Here is a 22543-nt window from a genome sequence, read left to right on the forward strand (position 1 = left end):
CACTCCATAAATATATAGCATATGTGTCACTGCCATTATTATAGGCATTTTATTGCGTTTTAAAATTGAGTTCAGTAGGCGTGGGGGTTCAGTCTATTTAATACCCATATTACAGGTCACTGCTTACTTACATGACAATTAAACTTCACTTGGAGTATTTCTAGATGAGTAAGTTCTCGAAAAGAGCCTGCCTCACGTGGTAGTGTTATATTTATATAGTAACGTTGCTGTAGGTGTAAATAGTGTTACACGATGTTGTAATTTCAGGTGGCAGGCATCAATCATCACCAAAAAAATTCTCTTCTAATGTGTAACATGTTTAAGGCTGGTGAAGGTGCATGATAGAGTGCATAAAAATAATTGGATTTTTACTTTCTCTTGAATCAGTTTGAAAGAGGTCCAAATGAAGGCTGTTAATTTTTGGCTGGCTAATTGATGAAATTAGAAACTATAAATTATGCTACTTCTGTCTTTCCATGTACTAAAAAAACTGGTAAACTCTGTAAGTTAAAACATGAAACAAATTGGAAATCTCTTTTTCTCTTTCTTTCTCTCTCTTTCTCTTTCTTTCTCTCTCTCTCTCTCTTTCTCTTATACGCTCATTCTCTCTCTCTCTCTCTGCCACTATTTTTGCACCATTGCAATAGACATAAGAATTTGAGTAAAAGCCAGTCTTTATTATGCACTTTCCCCGAATATGGAACAGAAATAGGTACTTCTGTACAGCCCAGAACACACCCGAGAAAATTGCTCTGTTGAATCTGAGATACCCAGTTTATAGCTGTCTGTATTTGGAGACAATTAGCTTAAGCTGAAGCGAAAAACAACGTTGTAGTTATTTTTTAATTAAATATCTAAGATCTGGTATTTTGGTAAGGTTAGACATTTAAATTTAGGGGCCTGCTTTCCATAATTCTTTGTTGTTGTTTACATAATTTTGTTACTAAAGTATTATATTTTCACCATATTTTGGTAACTTTCTCTATGATTAACCTAACTTCACTTTGTGAGTGTGATCTGGATTGTACGGAAGTACCCAGAAAAATTCCATTTTTTTTTTTTTACATTGAGCCCTAAACAATTCCTGCTTCAACCTAAAAAAACCTCAAATTTCTGGAATAGCTAGAGCGGCAAACTCTTTGGATCAGCATATATTTTCTTGTTGGTTAGTGGAGTAATCATTTATATATCAACTGGTTCTAGGCGAATCCCCTTTTTCAACCCTTGTCATACTATTAAACAGTATTTAATTTTCAATTTGTCAACCCTGGGAAGTCAGTAGGATCTTACATCAATTTTAAATTTACAAACCTGTAGTAGCGCAGGGAACTGGTCCTCTGCTTGGCAATAAGGGGTTTCGGGTTCGATCCCCACCGCAGCAAGGCTGGGCTACAAGCTTGCTACTTGTACCTGCAACAACACCCAGCAACTGAAACGTCGATTCGACCCTCTATTCGCCAGCAATGGCACTTTGTCTTTCTTTTCTTTTCTTTTTTTAGGGTAGTACCACATTGGTACTACACTGTGGTACTACAATCGTACTTTTATACCGTGTAGTACCACAGTAGATTGATGCTCTTCCTGGCAATATGGGTCTAGAGTTCGATCTCCGCAGCAGCAAGGTTGGGCGACAATCTTGCTACTTGTCTTTGTAAAAACACCCAGCAACTAAAATGTCGATTTGACGTCCTATGCACCAGCAATGGCTCCCAAGGATCTTTATGCTTTATTCAAATTCTAAATGGTATATTGGAAAGTTGACAAATATAATACTTCAGTTAACCATATATAAATACTTTTAATTTTGTTTTTATAGTACTTTAATTTTGTGGATTGCCATAAAAAGCAATTTAAAATTTTCTAATTCTGCAACATTTCTAAAAATGGATCAATGATGATTGATTATTTCCAGGAAATGTATTTTTGCAAAGTTGTATAAAATACCAACTGGAGACTGGCTTTAATCATTTGGAAAATGGCAAAAAAGGAAACAGCAGCAATAATGATACTAGTTGAACTTGTAAACAAAGTTCATGTGTTAAATAAAGCATTTTACTGACAAAGTAGTAATTACAAACATTTCGGCTGATCTTCTGTGATTATTGCATTTTATTTTCAGCACACAACTCGAGGAGATGATCCTCTCCCTGTAAATTGGGTTGTAGTCCCTGGTTCAGTTGTAGTAAGAGACAAGACCGAGAAGAAGACAAATATTCATGATGAAAAAGAAGAACGACTTGAAACCGAAGAAACAAAGCATTTGAAAAACTTTACAAATGATGTAAGTTGCATATTATTTAAGTAGGAGTAAAAGTGAGTAGATTTTTTACAAGTTCTGTCTTCCTATTGAAGCACAAGCGGATGTTCAGAAAAAAATTCAATCGATGGATAGATAGATCTATTCAATAACTAACTACATGATAGATTTAAACAAACAGAAGCCATGTTACCCCGCAAGACTCCATGGCTCCAAAAATTACTAAAAAAATGAAGGAACGGTGTTCATCACTTACAACCCAACGGAATCACAAACACACACGTAGAAGCATACATCTACAATTGGACCCCGAGATATCCATCACGGGTAGTAAAAATGATGCAGTCATTTAAATTAGTTCAAAGGCTTTAAATTCCTGATATTTAAGATTTGGTAGAGTTTCTGCGGAGAGGTTGATTATGCGAATATGAAATCAGCTTAATTCTTATTGACTTTGGTTAGAATAGTTGATTTTGTATGTCTTTCCTAAAGTACGGACTGTGACTAGAATTTTTGAGATAATCTTGGTATATTTAAACATGTGTGTGAAATACACTCACGAAACACATAACCTGGGGTTTCCCTGTGAAATTAAGAGTTTTTCTTTTCAAAGCATGTTGTATTGAAATTAAAAACTGAAAGTGGTTATTCCACATCCTTGCGTATTTAATAACATGTAGTTAAGCCTTATTGGCGCGGAACACATTTTTACGTTGGTGACAAGTTCACATTCCGGACCCCACTTATGAAGACCTGAAAATAGTTTCCAGAATAAAATTGGATTTGTGGTACGACAATGAACATTTTTGTAGCAGCCTGTGACAAAACACTCATGTTTCTAGCGGAGACTACTGTTCATGAACGCAATACTATTTTCAAAGTGAGCCACCAAAGTCTACCAAATGAGCCAAATTTTATTACAGCGCTGAGAACTTCCACATGCAATCAAAGTCGATCTTTTCTTTAAATTTTGTCGCAATCGGCTTTCAAAACGGATTTTGGGTGTTTAAAGATACGCCATATTAAATGCAAAGGAAAATGCAAGTAAAGACTTTGGATATCTCTTCATTATATGGTAATTATTAGATAATTCTATTTTACACACATATATAAAAAATTATCCAGCACCTACTAAGTTGGCAGCAGGTGGCAGTCTTCTAAGTCTACTTTATGCAAATATTAAATAAAAAACAAGTTTTTTAAATGATAGTAAGTTTGACTTTCTCTTAACTCTACTTTTTAAAACAGTAAGAAACTTTAGTGTAAAAACCAGGTATTTTTATTTAAAAATGCCTTTTTTGGTATCGTTGGGAAAGTTAAAAAACAACAAAAAATCCTCCTTAGATTTTGAAAAATACATTTTCCCCCCTCCTTAGATTTTCAAAAATGCATTTTGCTCCCCCCCCATCCCCTAAATTTTTGTGAAATGACGTTACTGAATATTCCAGTTACAGAAAAAACATGTAAAATTATTAAATAAAAATGAAACATTAGCAGCATCAAAAACATCATTCTTCTTTCTTTTGGAAACTAAAATCTCCTTGCTGTAGCCTTGAAGGATGCCAAACTACCTTAATGTTCGGTATCAATTTGATATTCTAACAGTTCGTGGTCACAAACTGTAAGTAAGGAGCGATGCGGCTCAATAGTAACTGAAATTCTAAAAAACAAAATTTGATATTAATAGATAGATCGAAAGAATCGACTTATTATGCCTATTCCAAATATAAAAAGTTCATTAAGTTTAGCGTCACCCATCAAAAGCTAAGAGTCTACAAAAATTTGCATGATTTTAAAAGATGGGGGACACCCCCTCCACCCCAAAAAAATTCAAGGAATGTTCTTAAAAATCACATCTGGTTTAGCGTATCCGGAAACTTTATTGTAGACGTTTCAAATTCCCATTTGAAAAAATGCGGAACTTCGTACTTTTGCCAGATCACGGATCATGGAGGTCTTTTTTTTTTTCAGGGACGATCGCATCGAACCAATAGCCATAAAATATCGGGAAGGGCTTATTATAACTTAAATTAAAAGTTCTAGTGCTCTTTTTAAGCGACTAAAAGGCTGGAGGGCAACTAGCCCCTTTCCCACTCCCCTTTTTTCCTCAGTCGTCTGATCAAAAATTTGAGATAGCTATTTTATTCAGCGTAGTTGAAAAGCCGCCTTTGGGGATAACATAATCCCCCATAGCCCCCAAGGAAAGGCTTGTAAGTCTTGGAATTTGCCCATTGTTTGCGTATAGTATTAGTGCTAAAGGGAACTTTCCACGGGAATATTTTCCGTTGGAAAGTAAGTATCCGGAGATGAACTCTCCAAGGGAGATCCTAGACTTTGGAATTTACCCGAATTCCTATGCGAAATTATTTTTATTTGTCTTACTTTCTAATTGTCAACTCAATTTTCAATGTGGAGATGTTAAGGGGAATTGTCCGGTGAAAATTTTTTACTGGGTTGGAATTTTCTAATAGTATCTTTTCGTAGGGGGGGGGGCGTTTTTCCGTGTGATAAATTCTTCAGATCAAATTTTCTGCGGGAGCAAATTTTACTAGGAAGGGGGAGTATTTTCGGGAAGAATTTTCACGGCAAGAAGGGATTCTTCAAACGAAAGTATTCTTAGAATTTTTTTTTAGCCGGAACTTCAATCCGCCAAAAATGTCCCTTGGGAATTTTCAGCCAGACTAAAATTATCTGAGGAGAATTTTGCTGATAGGGGAGGGGGTATTTTACGTGGTAAGAACTTTATGTGGCGTTACTTTCCGTGAAGGGAAGGAATTTGATATGGGGAAGGGGCTAAATATCTCGGCATTATTAAAAAACGATCAAAAATTAAAAATAAAAGTTTTTCTACCGGAAGTACCGGAAGTAATGGGCTTGTTTTGTATTTAATCCATACAGAAAGGGCAAATTTTCTAATTTCAAATTAAGTCGTTGTTATATTTGTAAATTAAGTGTAAGAATGGATTGGGACAGACATATAGATGGTGGGTAAGAACTATAGACATAATAATTCGTTATAGAATAGAGACACAAATGTGTCTAAATATGCCATTTTGAGTACAAAAAAAGAAAGAAACGCCATATTGAACGCAAAGAAATAAAAATTTGTAGCTTCTCTCCGCTTAATGATAATCAAGCACAAGGACATATTGAGGCAACTAAATAGAGGATAAGAGCTATAGACTTGCTAATTCATAATAAACTACAGAATCGTATTTGGTGAGCTGGTTGAGTTTTTTCTTTCAATCCTCTGACAAATGTGTTCTAATATGTTCGGATTAGCCGCACTGAGTTCGATCACCCTTTAGAGGCAAAACATACATAGAATTTAGAGCCTCTTTCATTGGTTCTTTACATTCGTTCTCGTTTCCTATTCTCCATTATTGTAGTTATTTTATTTTAGTCTTTAAAGCAATGATTAGCTTAATTTATGATTCTAGGTCACATGAATGATAAACCCCCTACCGCTCAAGTTGTTCATTCATTGACACATTATGGAATCGGTTTTCTTTTTAGAGAGGAGCGACAGAATAGATGGAAAATATATAATTTGGGCTATATATTTGCGAATTGGGCTATAGGGGGGGGGGGTAAAGTGTTTGGACAATCTGAAGTTAGGAAACAATTCTTACTATATAATATGCAGAATAATTGTACCTAACACATTAGGCATGCAGACCCACTATACTTAATCCCCCCTCCTCCCTAATGTGCGAATATACAGCCCAAACTTGTTTCTAAAGTGTTCTGTTTTATCTTACTTTGGTATATTTCATTACGATTGAACGTCAGAGAAACATATTAGAAGAATATTAGGTAGAGGGTATATCATACACGAACCGATTCTAGAATGAAAATGCAGTTTCTAGTGTATTTGATTTCTCTAGTAATGTCAAACTTCAATGTACTTTACAGGATATTGTTCGTGCTTTAAGAGAAAATACAGATCTAAAAACAGCTGTTACAAGGAGACAAGGATCGTCCAACACTCTGAACACAATTGATGAAACAGACTCCGCACTTGTGCCCTCTGGTCATCGTCGAATTATCCACCAGTCTAAGAAACACAGAAGAATAATCGATGAAGAGGATATTAAGGTTGGTTTTCTTTCATGATTCTTTATTATAATCTTAATTAAATATACTATCAAGATTAACTAAAATAACCGTTACTATTCCTGAATAAGTTTCAAATAAAATTCTTTTTCTCTTGGCAATTTGTTTGTCAAGTTTGTTTATCCCTTTTTCAACTACCGTTTACTGTTGGCCGAAGTTTGCTCTTAATTCGATTGCAATCATAGCAGCATCAATGGTCTATGAAGAGATAAGTTGTCTGTGTGTCTGTGTGTCGAGTTACGTCATGTCATCAGGTCGTCATGTCGTCATTATGACGATGACGTCATTAAAGGTATTTAAGATATCCGTTCACGGAAAAATGTTTAATTGTAAAATGACTGAAGAACCTACAATGTCAACAGCCGAGGAAGGTGCTCGAAGAGTCTATGGCAAAAAACTTGCTGATGATAGAGAAAGTAAGAAAAGAAAGCGTGCCGAGGAATCACAAGAGCGACGCGAAACCAGACTTGCTGCTAAAAGAGGAAGTGAAAAAAGAATGCGTGCCGAGGAATCACAAGAACAGCAAGAAAACAGGCTTGCGGCTGATAGAGAAAGTAAGAACAGAAAGCGTGCCGAGGAATCACAAGAGCAACGCGAAACATGACTTTCTGCTAAAAGAGAAAGTGAAAAAAGAAGGCGTGCCGAGGAATCACAAGAACAGCAAGAAAACAGGCTTGCGGCTGACAGAGAAATTAAGAAAAGAAAGCGTGCAGACGAATCACAAGAGCAACCTGAAAATTATCCCCTGGCATTCAGGTACAGCCCAGTCGATGATTATAGCTTGAGTAGATGTGTTCAAATCGGGACTATGTCTAAAATTTGTCCCTATTGCAAGGCATTGAAATTCAATGGTGAAACAATGGGAATGTGTTGCGCCTCAGGAAAAGTTAAACTTCCTCTATTGGCTGCACCACCAGAGCCATTGAAGACTTTGCTTACTGGAACTACGTCAGAATCTAAGCGTTTTTTTTATCACAGATCAGAAAATATAACTCATGTTTCCAAATGACGTCGTTTGGTGCCCAAATCGAAAATCCAGATCAATTTGTGGCTACTTTCAATGTAAAAGGGCAAATTTATCATAGAGCAGGGTCCCTTCTACCATTCTCAGGCGAGAATCATAAATTTTTACAATGGTACTTCATCAGTGATAGAAATTCTGAATTGGTTGCACGTTGCGAAATCTCTCCCAAAGTTGAAAGGACAATCGTTTCCCAATTGCAAAATCTTTTCCACGAAAATAATAATTTAGTGCGTCTGTTCAAAACAGCCATCGATTTGAAGCCTACTGATACGCATAAAATTCTTATTTCCGCTGACAAAACGCCTCCTGGTTAACATGTGCGTAGATACAATGCTCCAGCTATCGACGAAGTGGCAATCGTTAGGGTCGGTGATCAGTTTTTACCTCTAGATATTATTCTTCATAAGCGAAACGCTCAGTTGGTAAGAATTGCTGAAACTCATCGATGCTACGATGCCCTACAATATCCTATCATTTTTTGGGATGGAGCCGACGGCTATCACTTTAATATTAAATTGATGAATCAGCCACTAACAAAGAAATGAATAAGAATATGCAGTGCAATGCATTATTATTCCTATAGACTAATGATTCGGCAGGATGAAGAAAATTATATTTTAAAATGCCGTCAATTGTTTCACCAATACGTCGTTGATATGTATGCAAAAATTGAATCAGAACGCTTGCTATTTATCCGTCTGAATCAGACCAAGCTCCGCTCTGAACAATACATTCATTTGCGAGATGCAGTTGTAAATGACGGTAATACCACAAAAGTTGGAAGATTAACGATTTTACCTTCGTCATATGCTGGCAGTCCCCGTCATATGCATGAATATGCTCAAGATGTTATTGCGTATGTTCGTCTCTATGGTCGTCCAGATTTATTTATTACATTTACATGTAATCAATCTTGGGACGAGATACAGCAGCTTTTACTTCAAGGACAATCGGCGGTTCATAGACATGACATTACGGCCCGTGTCTTCCGGCAAAAGTTGAAATCACTGATAAACTACATAGTAAAACTTGAAGTGTTTGGGTCAGTGCGATGCTGGATGTACTCAGCGGAATGGCAAAAATGAGGTTTCCCATACGCACATATACTAATCTGGCTACATTATAAAATTACTTCTAACGAAATTGATGATGTGATTTCCGCTTAAATACCTGATGAAAATGTCGGTAAGGGGTTATATGATATTGTTGTAAAAAATATGATACATGGACCTTGCGGTCCACTGAACGAAAATTCACCATGCATGGCCAAAGGAAGGTGCACAAAGCAATATCCTCGACTTTTAGTATCCAACACAGTTACTGGCAATGATGGTTACCCACAATATAGAAGAAGATCTACTGAAGATGGTGGTAAAACAGCAATAATAAAGAAGCGTAACGGTACCACCATCGAAGTAGATAACCAGTGGGTTGTTCCATATTCCCCATTATTATCAAAAACATTTAATGCACACATAAACGTTGAATACTGTAACTCCGTAAAGCCAATCAAATACATATGTAAATACCTCAACAGTTTTTGGCTTGCAGCCCGAAATCGAAGATTTCGACGAAATCGTACAATATCAGGCTGGAAGATACATAAGCAGAAATGAAGCTGTTTGGCGAATTCTTTCATTTCCGATACTTGAACGTAGTCCAGTTGTTGTTCACTTAGCGGTACATTTACAGAATGGTCAACGTGTTTATTTCACGGAAACCAACGTGCAACAAAGAGCCCTGAATCCACCGCATAAAACATTAACAGCTTTTTTTTCGCTTTGCAAAAATGATTCTTTTGCAAAAAACTGCTGTATACTGAAGTGCCTTTGTATTACACGTGGAATACTAAAAATAAAGTATTTGAACGTCGAAAGCAGGATAAGTCAGTCGACGGCCAACCTACCATCTTCAAAGATACCACGATAGGAAGACTCTACACCGTTCACCCCAATCAACATGAATGCTTCTTTCTACGCCTGCTTTTGGTGAATGTACCCGGTCCGATATCCTTTGAGTATTTGAGAACTGTAAACGGTACTATACATGACACTTACCGTAGTGCATGCCAAGCTCTGAATTTATTGGAGAATGACCAACACTGGGATAACTGCATCAATGACGCGTGCGAAACGTCACCCCCAAGTCAAATTCGTGCATTGGTTGGCATCATTTTAACAACTTCCTCTCCATCAGCTCTCCATTGAACGCAAAGAAATAAAAATTTGTAGCTTCTCTCCGCTTAATGATAATCAAGCACAAGGACATATTGAGGCAACTAAATAGAGGATAAGAGCTATAGACTTGCTAATTCATAATAAACTACAGAATCGTATTTGGTGAGCTGGTTGAGTTTTTTCTTTCAATCCTCTGACAAATGTGTTCTAATATGTTCGGATTAGCCGCACTGAGTTGGATCACCCTTTAGAGGCAAAACATACATAGAATTTAGAGCCTCTTTCATTGGTTCTTTACATTCGTTCTCGTTTTCTATTCTCCATTATTGTAGTTATTTTATTTTAGTGTTTAAAGCAATGATTAGCTTAATTTATGATTCTAGGTCACATGAATGATAAACCCCCTACCACTCAAGTTGTTCATTCATTGACGCATTATGCAATCGGTTTTCTTTTTAGAGAGAAGCGACAGAATAGATGGAAAATATATAATTTGGGCTATATATTTGCGAATTGGGCTATAGGGGGGGGGGTAAAGTGTTTGGACAATCTGAAGTTAGGAAACAATTCTTACTATATAATATGCAGAATAATTGTACCTAACACATTAGGCATGCAGACCCACTATACTTTATCCCCCCTCCTCCCTAATGTGCGAATATACAGCCCAAACTTGTTTCTAAAGTGTTCTGTTTTATCTTACTTTGGTATATTTCATTACGATTGAACGTCAGAGAAACATATTAGAAGAATATTAGGTAGAGGGTATATCATACACGAACCGATTCTAGAATGAAAATGCAGTTTCTAGTGTACTTGATTTCTCTGGTAATGTCAAACTTCAATGTACTTTACAGGATATTGTTCGTGTTTTAAGAGAAAATACAGATCTAAAAACAGCTGTTACTAGGAGACATGGATCGTCCAACACTCTGAACACAATTGAATGAATGACAAAAACGAGGTTTGCCACACGCACATATACTAATCTGGCTACATAAAAAAATTACTTCGAACGAAATTGATGATGTGATTTCCGCTGAAATACCTGATAAAAATGTCGATAAGGGGTTACATGATATTATTGTAAAAAATATGATACATGGACCTTGCGGTGCACTGAACGAAAATTCACCATGCATGGCCAAAGGAAGGTGCACAAAGCTATATCCTCGACTTTAGTATCAAACACAATTACTGGCAATGATGGTTACCCACAATATAGAAGAAGATCTACTGAAAATGGCGGTAAAACTGCAATAATAAAGAAGCTTAACGGTACCACCATCGAAGTAGATAACCAGTGGGTTGTTCCATATTCCCAAACATTATCAAAAAGATTTAATGCACACATAAACGTTGAATACTGTAACTCCGTAAAGGCAATCAAATACATATGTAAATACGTCAACAAAGGCAGTGACATGGCAGTTTTTGGCTTGCAGCCCGAAATCAAAGATTTCGACGAAATCGTACAATATCAGGCTGGAAGATACATAAGCAGTAATGAAGCTGTTTGGCGAATTCTTTCATTTCCGATACATGAATGTAGTCCAGCTGTTGTTCACTTAGCGGTACATTTACAGAATGGTCAACGTGTTTATTTCACGGAAACCAACGTCCAACAAAGAGCCCTGAATCCACCAGATACAACATTAACAGCTTTTTTTCGCTTTGCAAAAATGGTTTTTTTGCAAAAAAACTGCTGTATACTGAAGTGCCTTCGTATTACACGTGGAATACTAAAAATAAAGTATTTGAACGTCGAAAGCAGGGTAAGTCAGTCGACGGCCAACCTACCATCTTCAAAGATACCACGATAGGACCCCAATCACCGTTCACCCCAATCAACATGAATGCGTCTTTCTACGCCTGCTTTTGGTGAATGTACCCGGTCCGATATCCTTTGAGTATTTGAGAACTGTAAACGGTACTATGCATGACACTTACCGTAGTGCATGCCAAGCTCTGAATTTATTGGAGAATGACCAACACTGGGATAGCTGCATCAATGACGTGTGCAAAACGTCACCCCCAAGTCAAATTCGTGCATTGGTTGGCATCATTTTAACAACTTGCTCTCCATCAGCTCCTACAGAGTTATGGGAAAAATATAAGTCAAAAATGTCCGAAGATATACTCCATCGAAAACAGCTAGAGACGTCAGATATGAGTTTTGATTTTACATCAGAAATTTATAACTACACTTTAGTTATTATAGAAGATTTGTGCGTACGTATGGCAAACAAACCTCTCCAGGATTTGGGAATGCCTTCACCTAACCGTATCACTGCTGTTTCGACATGTGTAGAATTGGATCGTGAACAAAGTTACAGTACGAGTGATGTATTCTCGTATGTATAAAATAACATTTCCAAGTTAACGTCGGAACAAAAAGACATTTATGATACGATAATGCATTGTGTCGATAACAACGTTGGAGAAATTTTCTTTTTGGATGCGCCAGGAGGTACTGGTAAAACGTTTGTGATAAAACTGATTCTGGCATCAATTCGATCAAAAAATGATATAGCGTTGGCAATTGCGTCGTCCGGAATAGCCGCAACATTGCTGCCTGGTGGAAGAACTGCTCATTCCGCTTTGAAATTGCCTCTGAATTTGCATTCTACAGAAACTCCCACGTGCAATATTTCCAAATCATCTGGGATGGGTAAAGTATTGCAGCAATGCAAACTTATTATTTTGGATGAGTGCACAATGGCCCACAAAAAATCGCTCGAGGCTCTGGATCAATGCTTGAAAGACTTAAGAGGGAATTCGAAACCCTTTGGCATCACATTGATATTGCTTGCGGGAGATTTCAGGCAAACATTACCTATAATACCTAGATCAACTCCTGCAGACGAAATGAATGCTTGCCTGAAAAATTCTAATTTATGGGCACACGTAAAAATATTAAAATTAACTACAAATATGCGTGTCCGATTGCAAAATGATGACTCTGGTCAAACATTTTCAGATCAATTGCTGGCAATTGGAAACGGAAAGCTCCCAGTAGACTCAATTTCAGGACGTATACAACTACCTGCTGATTTCTGTAATTTAGTGACGTCCAAAAATGAATTGATTGAAAAAGTATTTTCGAATATTCTAAAAAATTATAAAAATAATAAATGGCTAAGTGAAAGAGCGATTCTCGCACCCAAAAATATAGACGTCCACGAAATCAACAATATTGTTTTGACCAAGATTCGAGACAAGGCAGTCTTTTACAAGTCAGTCGACACAGTTTGGAACCAAATGAAGCGGTTAATTATCCATCTGAATTTTTAAATTCCATAGATCCTTCAGGGTTTCCACCACACGTGCTACAACTAAAAATAGGCGTACCAATAATACTTTTAAGAAATATCAACCCACCAAAGCTTTGCAATGGCACGCGACTTGCCGTAAAAAAAAAACATGGAAAACCTAATAGAGGCCACAATCTTGACAGGGCCTTTTGAGGGTGAGGCTGTTCTTATTCCTCGCATTCCCATGATTCCAACGGATCTGGCTTTTCAATTTAAAAGATTGCAATTCCCAATTCGATTAGCATTTGCAATCACCATTAACATAGCTCAAGGTCAATCATTAGAAAAATGTGGTATAGATCTTAATACTGATTGTTTTTCCCATGGACAATTGTACGTTGCATGTTCGAGGGTCGGTAAACCTGACAATCTATTTATAGGCAGCGACAATTGGACAGCGAAGAATGTTGTATGTTCGCAAGTTTTACGCAGTTAATTTGTATTGTGTCTATCTATCTATCTATCTATATAAAAACGAGTTGTGTTTATGCATGTTTGTTTGTTTGTAAAAAGAGCGTTTGCATATGACGTCATTATTAGTACATGCAGCTTTGTATATGCACAGACAATGGGAAAGCCAAGAATGTTGTATATTCGCAATTTTTACGTAGTTTGAAACACATATATAAATCTATCTATATTCACAGGTGGGACACAGGGACACAACTACAATGGCGCGTAACTAATATGGCGCGTAACGACTTACGCGCGCGGGTGGGGTGGGGGGGGGCTTTGGGGTGGGGGCACGAAGCGCCCCACCAACTAGGTGGTGCCACCCCAACAGCTAGTATACTATAAGAAATAGTATATGATAAATCCAAAAGAAGAGTATGAGATTGCTCTTTATTAAATCTTTGCTACTCCTCAAATTAGGGACATAATTTTGAATGCTTTAAACGTATTATGCATAATTTGTTGGAGGTTACAGTAGCACATTGGTTCAGACAGTTCCTTTAAGATTCTAAAGGCGTAAGTGCAAATCACTGTCTGGTAACGTGCTGCAGTAACTCTATAAATATAATTTGAATAATGTGAAAACTTGGGTTCACTGAGTTTCACACTCTCAGTGAGTGCTGCGCCCCAGGCACCCAAATCGCGTCCCCAGGTGGCGGATAGGGGAACGTCCACCAGATATGGTGGATACCTTCGAATATCCAATAAGAAAGAGCGGACCACGAGGGTGACCAGATCCTGCTTGGTCTTAATTCTTCAGGACTTAATGGAATGGTGGTTGTAGTGAAGTTGAAAACAAGAAAAAAAAAGTAGTTTAGAAGAATTCTTAAATAATAATTTGTTGGTATATTTTTGTCCTGTGGTGGCGCAGTAGATTTGACCTTAGCTCGGTAATACGGAACCCAGAGATCGAATCACAATGCAGGAATGCACTGCAGGGCCGACGCTGGGACATTAGTAGTCAAAGAAGCGTCATTAATTCTTAAATAAATAAATAAAAATAATTTGTTGGTGTGCATGCTAGTAGCAATTACAGATCACCCTACCCTCCAACCATTGTATTTCAAAATATCTAGTACAGCCCTTGTAATGGTGGAACGTTTTCTCTTCTTCTTTTCATTCCTTTTGTTCAGATGCCTCAATTGTATTTTCGGGGTTCAATTTTAAAGCTGATGATGCTTTGATCAATTTTTCTGATAATTCAGGCTCTTTTTCACCTTTGGCTGAGACAATGCTTAGATAGAGGTAGAATATTATCATATACCAGGAACTTAAACATGCAAATGCAACAAGTTTTATACCCCAACTCGAGTAAAGCAACGTGCAACTCAAGACAACAATATGTAGATATAACGATTTGAGATGGATTATTTGTTCAAAAGTAAATGCAGAAATATCAACCTTATGAGTAACGTCTTTGTCGCATATCAGTTTTGTAAAAAAATCGATTCTCTGTTTAAAAGTAAATGCAGAAATATCAACCTTATTAGCAAGTGTTACCAGCACCACATAAAGGTAGACATACAGAGCCATAAGAATAAAAAATAGTAAACCCTTTAAAAAGCCACTGCAAGTCATAAGCCCTAGGTTCAGTCCGACGAAAGAAATAAGAAGAAATAGCATTTCATTTTTAACCTTTAAACCAAACATAACTAATGTTTGTCGTTACGGACTTTCTAAGCAAGGCTGTGGGTTGAAATTTTCATTGATGATATTTTCCGGGAAAAAAAATAAATGATTAACCGTTCCGGAAAATTCTAAATTTACCATCGTTCTTTCTTAGAATAGATAATTTTGCTACTTGAAGTTATAACACATCATTTGTTAACTGTTGAAATTACTTGGGACAAAAGTTGAGAATTTCTCCTCCCAAACTTTTATAATCGTCATTAAGGAATTTTCTTTCAAACAGTTCGTGGTAACGTAACTGTAAGTAAGAGGTGCTCAATAGTAACCGAAGCTCTATAAAATGGAATTTTGGTACCAATAGATACACCAAAAGAATTGGGTTTTTATCCTGATTTTAAATATATAAGTTTCATCAAGTGTTTTAATCTTTCCCATCAAAAGTTACGAGCCTGAGAAAATGTGCCTTATTTTCGAAAAAAAGGGAAAACACCCCTAAAAGTCATAGAATCTTAATGAAAATTACACCATCCAGATTTAGCGTATCAGAGAGCCTTATTGCAGAGGTTTCAAGCTCCTATCTGAAAAAAAATGTAAAATTTTGTATTTTTTGCCAGAAAAAAGATCACGGATACGTGTTTATTTTTTTTGTCCCCAAGGGGTGATCGTATTGACCGAGTGGTCCTAGAATGTCGCGAGAGGGCTCATTTGAATTGAAATTGAAAGTTATAGTGGCTTTTTTACTTAAAAAACTAAATTTAATTAAATAAAAAAAACTTCTTTTTTTTAAACTGCATTTTTATGTACAAGCTTGATGAATGGACGTCCTCAAATTGAGTGACAAAAACAGATATAAGCAGTATGAGAAAGCAGTAGCTCTAAAGAACGTCGAGTTTTAAAACGATACAGTGCTGTCTTGCAGTGCTTGCAGGGCTGTCTAAGTGTTGCAACAGTAAACTATTTCGCGATCGCCAGTCAAAAACTTGGAAGCCTTCAATTAAACATGCAACATTTCTTTTGAATATTATTATGAAGTTTTGCCAAAGCGTACCTCCAATACCAATCCAACACCAGCTGTACCTCTTTCAAAAAGAATTTGAATTTGTAATTTTAATATTTACTATGCTCCCGGCAATACATTCGTATACCTCTTCAGGATTTGGGAATGCCTTCACCTAACCGTATCGCTGCTGTTTCGACATGTGTAGAACTGGATCGTGAACAAAGTTACAGTACGAGTGATCTATTGTCGTATGTACAAAATAACATTTCCAAGTTAACGTCGGAACAAAAAGACATTTATGATACGATAATGCATTGTGTCGATAACAACGTTGGAGAAATTTTCTTTTTGGATGCGCCAGGAGGTACTGGTAAAACATTTGTGATAAAACTGGTTCTGGCATCAATTCGATCAAAAATGATATAGCGTTGGCAATTGCGTCGTCCGGAATAGCCGCAACATTGCTGCCTGGTGGAAGAACTGCTCATTCCGCTTTGAAATTGCCTCTGAATTTGCATTCTACAGAAACTCCCACGTGCAATATTTCCAAATCATCTGGGATGGGTAAAGTATTGCAGCAATGCAAACTTATTATTTGGGATGAGTGCACAATGGCACACAAAAAATCGCTCGAGGCTCTGGATCAATGCTTGAAAGATTTGAGAGGGAAGTCGAAACCCTTTGGCAGCACATTAATATTGCTTGCGGGAGATTTCAGGCAAACATTACCTATAATACCTAGATCAACTCCTGCAGACGAAATGAATGCTTGCCTGAAAAATTCTAATTTATGGGCACACGTAAAAATATTAAAATTAACTACAAATATGCGTGTCCGATTGCAAAACGATGACTTTTTTCAAACATTTTCAGATCAATCGCTGACAATTGGAAACAGAAAGCTCCCAGTAGACTCAATTTCAGGACGTATACAACTACCTGCTGATTTCTGTAATTTAGTGACGTCCAAAAATGAATTGATTGAAAAAGTATTTCCGAATATTCTAAAAAATTATAAAAATAATAAATGGCTAAGTGAAAGAGCGATTCTCGCACCCAAAAATATAGACGTCCACGAAATCAACAATATTGTTTTGACCAAGATTCGAGACCAGGCAGTCCTTTCCAAGTCAGTCGACACAGTTTTGGAACCAAATGAAGCGGTTGATTATCCATCTGAATTTTTAAATTCCATAGATCTTTCAGGGTTTCCACCACACGTGCTACAACTAAAAATAGGCGTACCAATAATACTTTTAAGAAATATAAACCCACCAAAGCTTTGCAATGGCACTCGACTTGCCGTAAAAAAAAAAAAATGGAAAACGTAATAGAGGCCACAATCTTGACAGGGCCTTTTGAGGGTGAGGCTGTTCTTATTCCTCGCATTCCCATGATTCCAACGGATCTGCCTTTTCAATTTAAAAGATTGCAATTCCCAATTCGATTAGCATTTGCAATCACCATTAACAAAGCTCAAGGTCAATCATTAGAAAAATGTGGTATAGATCTTAATACTGATTGTTTTTCCCATGGACAATTGTACGTTGCATGTTCGAGGGTCGGTATACCTGACAATCTTTTTATATGCAGCGACAATTGGACAGCGAAGAATGTTGTATATTCGCAAGTTTTACGCAGTTAATTTGTATTGTATCTATCTATCTATCTATCTATATAAAAACGAGTTGTGTGTATGCATGTTTGTTTGTTTGTAAAAAGAGCGTTTGCATATGATGTCATTATTAGTACATACGGCTTTGTATATGCAGAGACAATGGGAAAGCCAAGAATGTTTTATATTCACAATTTTTACGTAGTTTAACTCCTGCAGACGAAATGAATGCTTGCCTAAAAAATTCTAATTTACGGGCACACGTAAAAATATTAAAATTAACTACAAATATGCGTGTCCGATTGCAAAACGATGACTCTGGTCAAACAGTAGACTCAATTTCAGGACGTATACAACTACCTGCTGATTTCTGTAATTTAGTGACGTCCAAAAATGAATTGATTGAAAAAGTATTTCCGAATATTCTAAAAAATTATAAAAATAATAGATGGCTAAGTGAAAGAGCGATTCTCGCACGCAAAAATATAGACGTCCACAAAATCAACAATATTGTTTTGACCAAGATTCGAGACCAGGCAGTCCTTTACAAGTCAGTCGACACAGTTGTGGAACCAAATGAAGCGGTTAATCATCCATCTTAATTTTTAAATTCCATAGATCCTTCAGGGTTTCCACCACACGTGCTACAACTAAAAATAGGCGTACCAATAATACTTTTAAGAAATATCAACCCACCAAAGCTTTGCAATGGCACGCGACTTGCCGCAAAAAAAAAACAATAGACAAAAAACAATAGGGCTTGGGGGGGCGCGAACCCCAACAGCTAGTATATATATAAAAATGTAGTGTCTGTCCGTCCGTCTGTCTGTCACTAAGTTTGACGTCAATATGTAAAAAAAAACTTACTAAAAAAAAAAAACTTAAAAGAACTAAAAACTATCATCTATTAAAACCTAAAAATAAAAAATAAAAAAAATTAAAAATTACAAAAAAGAAGACTAAAAAAGAAAAAACAAGAAAAGAAAAGAAGAAACTACAAAGAAAAGAAAAAAAAAGAAAAAAAATGACAAACTAAAAATTAGGAAAAACTGATAAAAGAAAAAAAAAATAAAAAACTAAAAAAAAAAGAAAACTAAACAAAAGTCAGAAAAAAACTAAAGACAAAGATAAAACAAAAAAAAATTAAAAAAAGAAAAGACTAAAAGAAAAAACAAATAAAAAAATACTAAAAAAGAAAAAATAAAAAAAATAAATAAATAAAAAAAGTTAAAAAAAAAACAAAAAATAAAAAAAGAACAAAACTAAAAAAAAGATTAAACTAAAAATAAAAAAATAAAAAAAATATATGATAAGAGATGTGATAAATATAGATGAAAGAATATGATAAATATACTATAAGAAATAGTACATGATAAATCCAGAAGAAGAGTATGAGATTACCCTTTATTAAATCTTTGCTATTCCTCAAATTAGGGACATAATTTTGAATGCTTTAAACGTATTATGCATAATTTGTTGGAGGTTACAGTAGCACATTGGTTCAGACAGTTCCATTAAGATTCTAAAGGCGTAAGTGCAAATCACTGTCTGGTAACGTGCTGCAGTAACTCTACAAAACAATTTGAATAATGTGAAAACTTGGGTTCACTGAGTTTCACACTCTCAGTGAGTGCTGCGCCCCAGGCACCCAAAGCGCGTCCCCAGGTGGCGGATAGGGGAACGTCCACCAGATATGATGGATACCTTCGAATATCCAATAAGAAGGAGCGGACCACGAGGGTGACCAGATCCTGCTTGGTCTTAATTCTTCAGGACTTAATGGAATGGTGGTTGTAGTGAAGTGGAAAACAAGAATAAAAAGTAGTTTAGAAAAATTCTTAAATAATAATTTGTTGGTATTCTTTGATCAATTTTTCTGATAATTCAGGCTGTTTTTCACCTTTGGCTGAGACAATGCTTTGAATGAGGTAGAACATTATCATATGCAAGGAACTTAAACATGCAAATGCAACAAGTTTTATACCCCAACTCGAGTAAAGCAACGCCCAACTCAAGACAACCAAATTTAGACATAACGATTCGAGATGGATTATCTGTTCAAAAGTAAATACAGAAACGTCTGCAACGTCTTTGACTTTATCACATATCAGTTTCATAGCAGCTTTTATCCTTTCTTGGCTGGGTTGTGCAAAAAACTCTTGAATGTCAATTAAAGAACAGGCTAACGTCTCTCCAGTCCTTTCTCCTCCAGTCTTTTCAGTCTCAAGTCTCTTCAGTGTTACCAGCACCACATAAAGGTAGACATTTAGAGCCATAAGAATAAAAAATAGTAAACCCTTTAAAAAGCCACTGCAAGTCATAAGCCCTAGGTTCAGTCCGACGGAAGAAATAAGAAGAAATAGCTTTTCATTTTTAACCTTTAAACCAAACATAACTAATGTTTCTCGTTACAGACTTTCTAAACAAGGCTGTGGCTTGAAATTTTCATTGATGATATTTCCCGGGAAAAAAAAAGAAATGAATAACCGTTTCGGAAAATTCTAAATTTACCATCGTTCTTTCTTAGAATAGAGAATTTCGCTACTTGAAGTTATAACACAACATTTGTTAACTGTTGAAATTACTTGGGACAAAAGTTGAGAATTTCTCCTCTCAAAACTTTATAAGCGTCATTAAGGAATTTTTTTTTCAAACAGTTAGTGGTAACGTAACTGTAAGTAAGAGGGGCTCAATAGTAACCGAAGCTCTATAAAACGGAATTTTGGTACCAATAGATACACCAAAGAATCAGGTTTTTATCCTGATTTTAAATATATAAGTTTCATCAAGTGTTTTAATCTTTCCCATCAAAAGTTACGAGCCTTAGAAAATGTGCCTTATTTTCGAAAAAAGGGGAAAACACCCCTAAAAGTCATAGAATCTCAATGAAAATTACACCATCCAGATTTAGTGTATCAGAGAGCCTTGTTGCAGAGGTTTCAAGCTCCTATCTGAAAAAAAATGTAAAATTTTGTATTTTTTGCCAGAAGAAAAATTACGGATACGTGTTTAGTTTTTTTTCCCCAAGGGGTGATCGTATCGACCGAGTGGTCCTAGAATGTCGCGAGAGGGCTCATTTGAATTGAAAATGAAAGTTATAGTGCATTTTTTACTTAAAAAACAAAATTTGATTAAATAAAACACTTCTTTCAAAAACTTCTTTTTTTTAAACAGTATTTTTATGTACAAGCTTGATGAATGGACGTCCTCAGATTGAGTTACAAAAACAGATATAAGCAGGATGAGAAAGCAGTAGCTCTAAAGAACGTCGAGTTTTAAAACACTACAGTGCTGTCTTGCAGTGCTTGCAGTGCTGTCTAAGCATTGCATCAGTAAACTATTTCACGATCGCCAGTCAAAAACTTGGAAGCTTTCAATTAAACATGCAACATTTCTTTTGAATATTATTATGAAGTTTTGCCAAAGCGTACCTCCAACACCAATCCAACACCAGCTGTACCTCTTTCAAAACGAATTTGAATTTTTAATTTTTAATATTTAATATGCTCCCGGTAATACATTCGTATAGTATTCTTCAGTCTATCAAGATCAGAATGCAGTTTTGCTATCTTTTCGGACTTCTGAATGTACTTTTTAACTTGTCTCAATGGGTTCCTTAATACACCCTCGCTGATGTCATAACCATTTTTTATAGCTTTCATCGCTACGGTGTTTACTCATTGTTCTGCTTGTGGCTATTTTTATCTTTGAAATAGATGGCGCTTTTGTATTTGCCATTGTCTAACTTGTGTTAAAAGGAAAACATGTAACATGTTGGCTTCAAAATAAAAACTAAATGAAACAAATTTATTTTTCACCAAAACTAATGATTTTGAATAGATATATTATTTTATCAATAGATGCGAATAGCGTTTCTTTGTATGAATCGTTGTTTTTTTATATTGATTATTTGTTTCTAATTTTCAGTTTTCTGTAGAAAAACAATAAAAAAAATTGAAAAAAGGGGAAAACACTCCATAAATGCCATAGAATGTCACACCATCGCACTCAGCGTATCAGAGAACCCTAACTTAGAAGTTTCAAGCTCCTATCTACAAAAATGTGGAACTTTGTATTTTTTGCCAGAAGATCTATCACGGTTTTTTTTTTTTTTTTTTTTTTTTTTTTTTTTTTTTTTTTTTTTTTTTTTTTTTTTATGTATTTTGTACAATGAATTATGTTTGACGTGAAGTTCAAATTCTTTCCAATATGTATATATATATGTATGTATGTATGTATATATATAGGTGTATGTGTATGTATATATATATATATATATATAGCCTCCATAGGAGGCTTAGGCCAAGTAGGACCTTGTCCCAGTAGGGCCCATAATAGAAACTGGGAAACCCTCCCCTGGGGGTCATAATTTCAGGTGGAGGAGGAAGAAGGCCCCTCAAATGTACACTCAGCAGGGCCAACTGCCGTGTTCACGCGTCAGATGAGTTACAAACCTTCTCCCAGTAATGGGTTAAATTCCATGGTGAAGCAGAACACCATCGTGGGAGGATCCTCTATAGGAGGACAACTGCGGCAGGGCGTAAGATCCAGATTTATGGACAACGGCCTCTGTAAAGGGCTGCCTCGACCCTTTCGGGGTACCTGCAAGACTGGGAAACTTGCGGTCAATTTTTCCCACTTGAGGAGTGGCGCCCCTCGAGGAAATTATAGCCTAGTAAACAACACAGCACTCGTACAGGATTCTGATTATTGAATAATTTTCTGGGCTTGGTTTGTTTTGATGGGCGTTTTCGGGCTGAAAAACCTCTTCCTAGCTAATTTATCTACTATGGGCTGCCTCTTCCCCGTAGTAGCATAATATTTGTAGGCATGAATATATAATGAGTCGGAGGTAATAGGCTTGGGACTGTCTGTGCAGGATTTCGACTCTTGTTGATAGAAGAGCATAGCCAAGTGCGGAAAACCATGTTGTGACTAAGATGGGCCCAGGATTGCAC

The 22543-nt window shown here is 36.2% G+C and overlaps 1 protein-coding gene across 3 annotated transcripts in view; it reads left to right on the forward strand.

Annotated features, from left to right (window-relative positions):
- The window catches only part of LOC136026154 (uncharacterized), a 119859-nt gene that overhangs the window by 35190 nt on the left and 62126 nt on the right, over nt 1-22543 (forward strand). For all 3 annotated transcript variants that reach the window (XM_065702455.1, XM_065702457.1, XM_065702456.1), the window contains exons 5-6: nt 2120-2281; nt 6173-6355. In XM_065702455.1, the coding sequence (XP_065558527.1) occupies nt 2120-2281; nt 6173-6355 (345 nt within the window). The remainder of the gene's footprint in view (nt 1-2119; nt 2282-6172; nt 6356-22543) is intronic.

This window comes from Artemia franciscana, chromosome 4, assembly GCF_032884065.1.
Source record: "Artemia franciscana chromosome 4, ASM3288406v1, whole genome shotgun sequence".
Lineage (NCBI taxonomy): Eukaryota > Metazoa > Arthropoda > Branchiopoda > Anostraca > Artemiidae > Artemia > Artemia franciscana.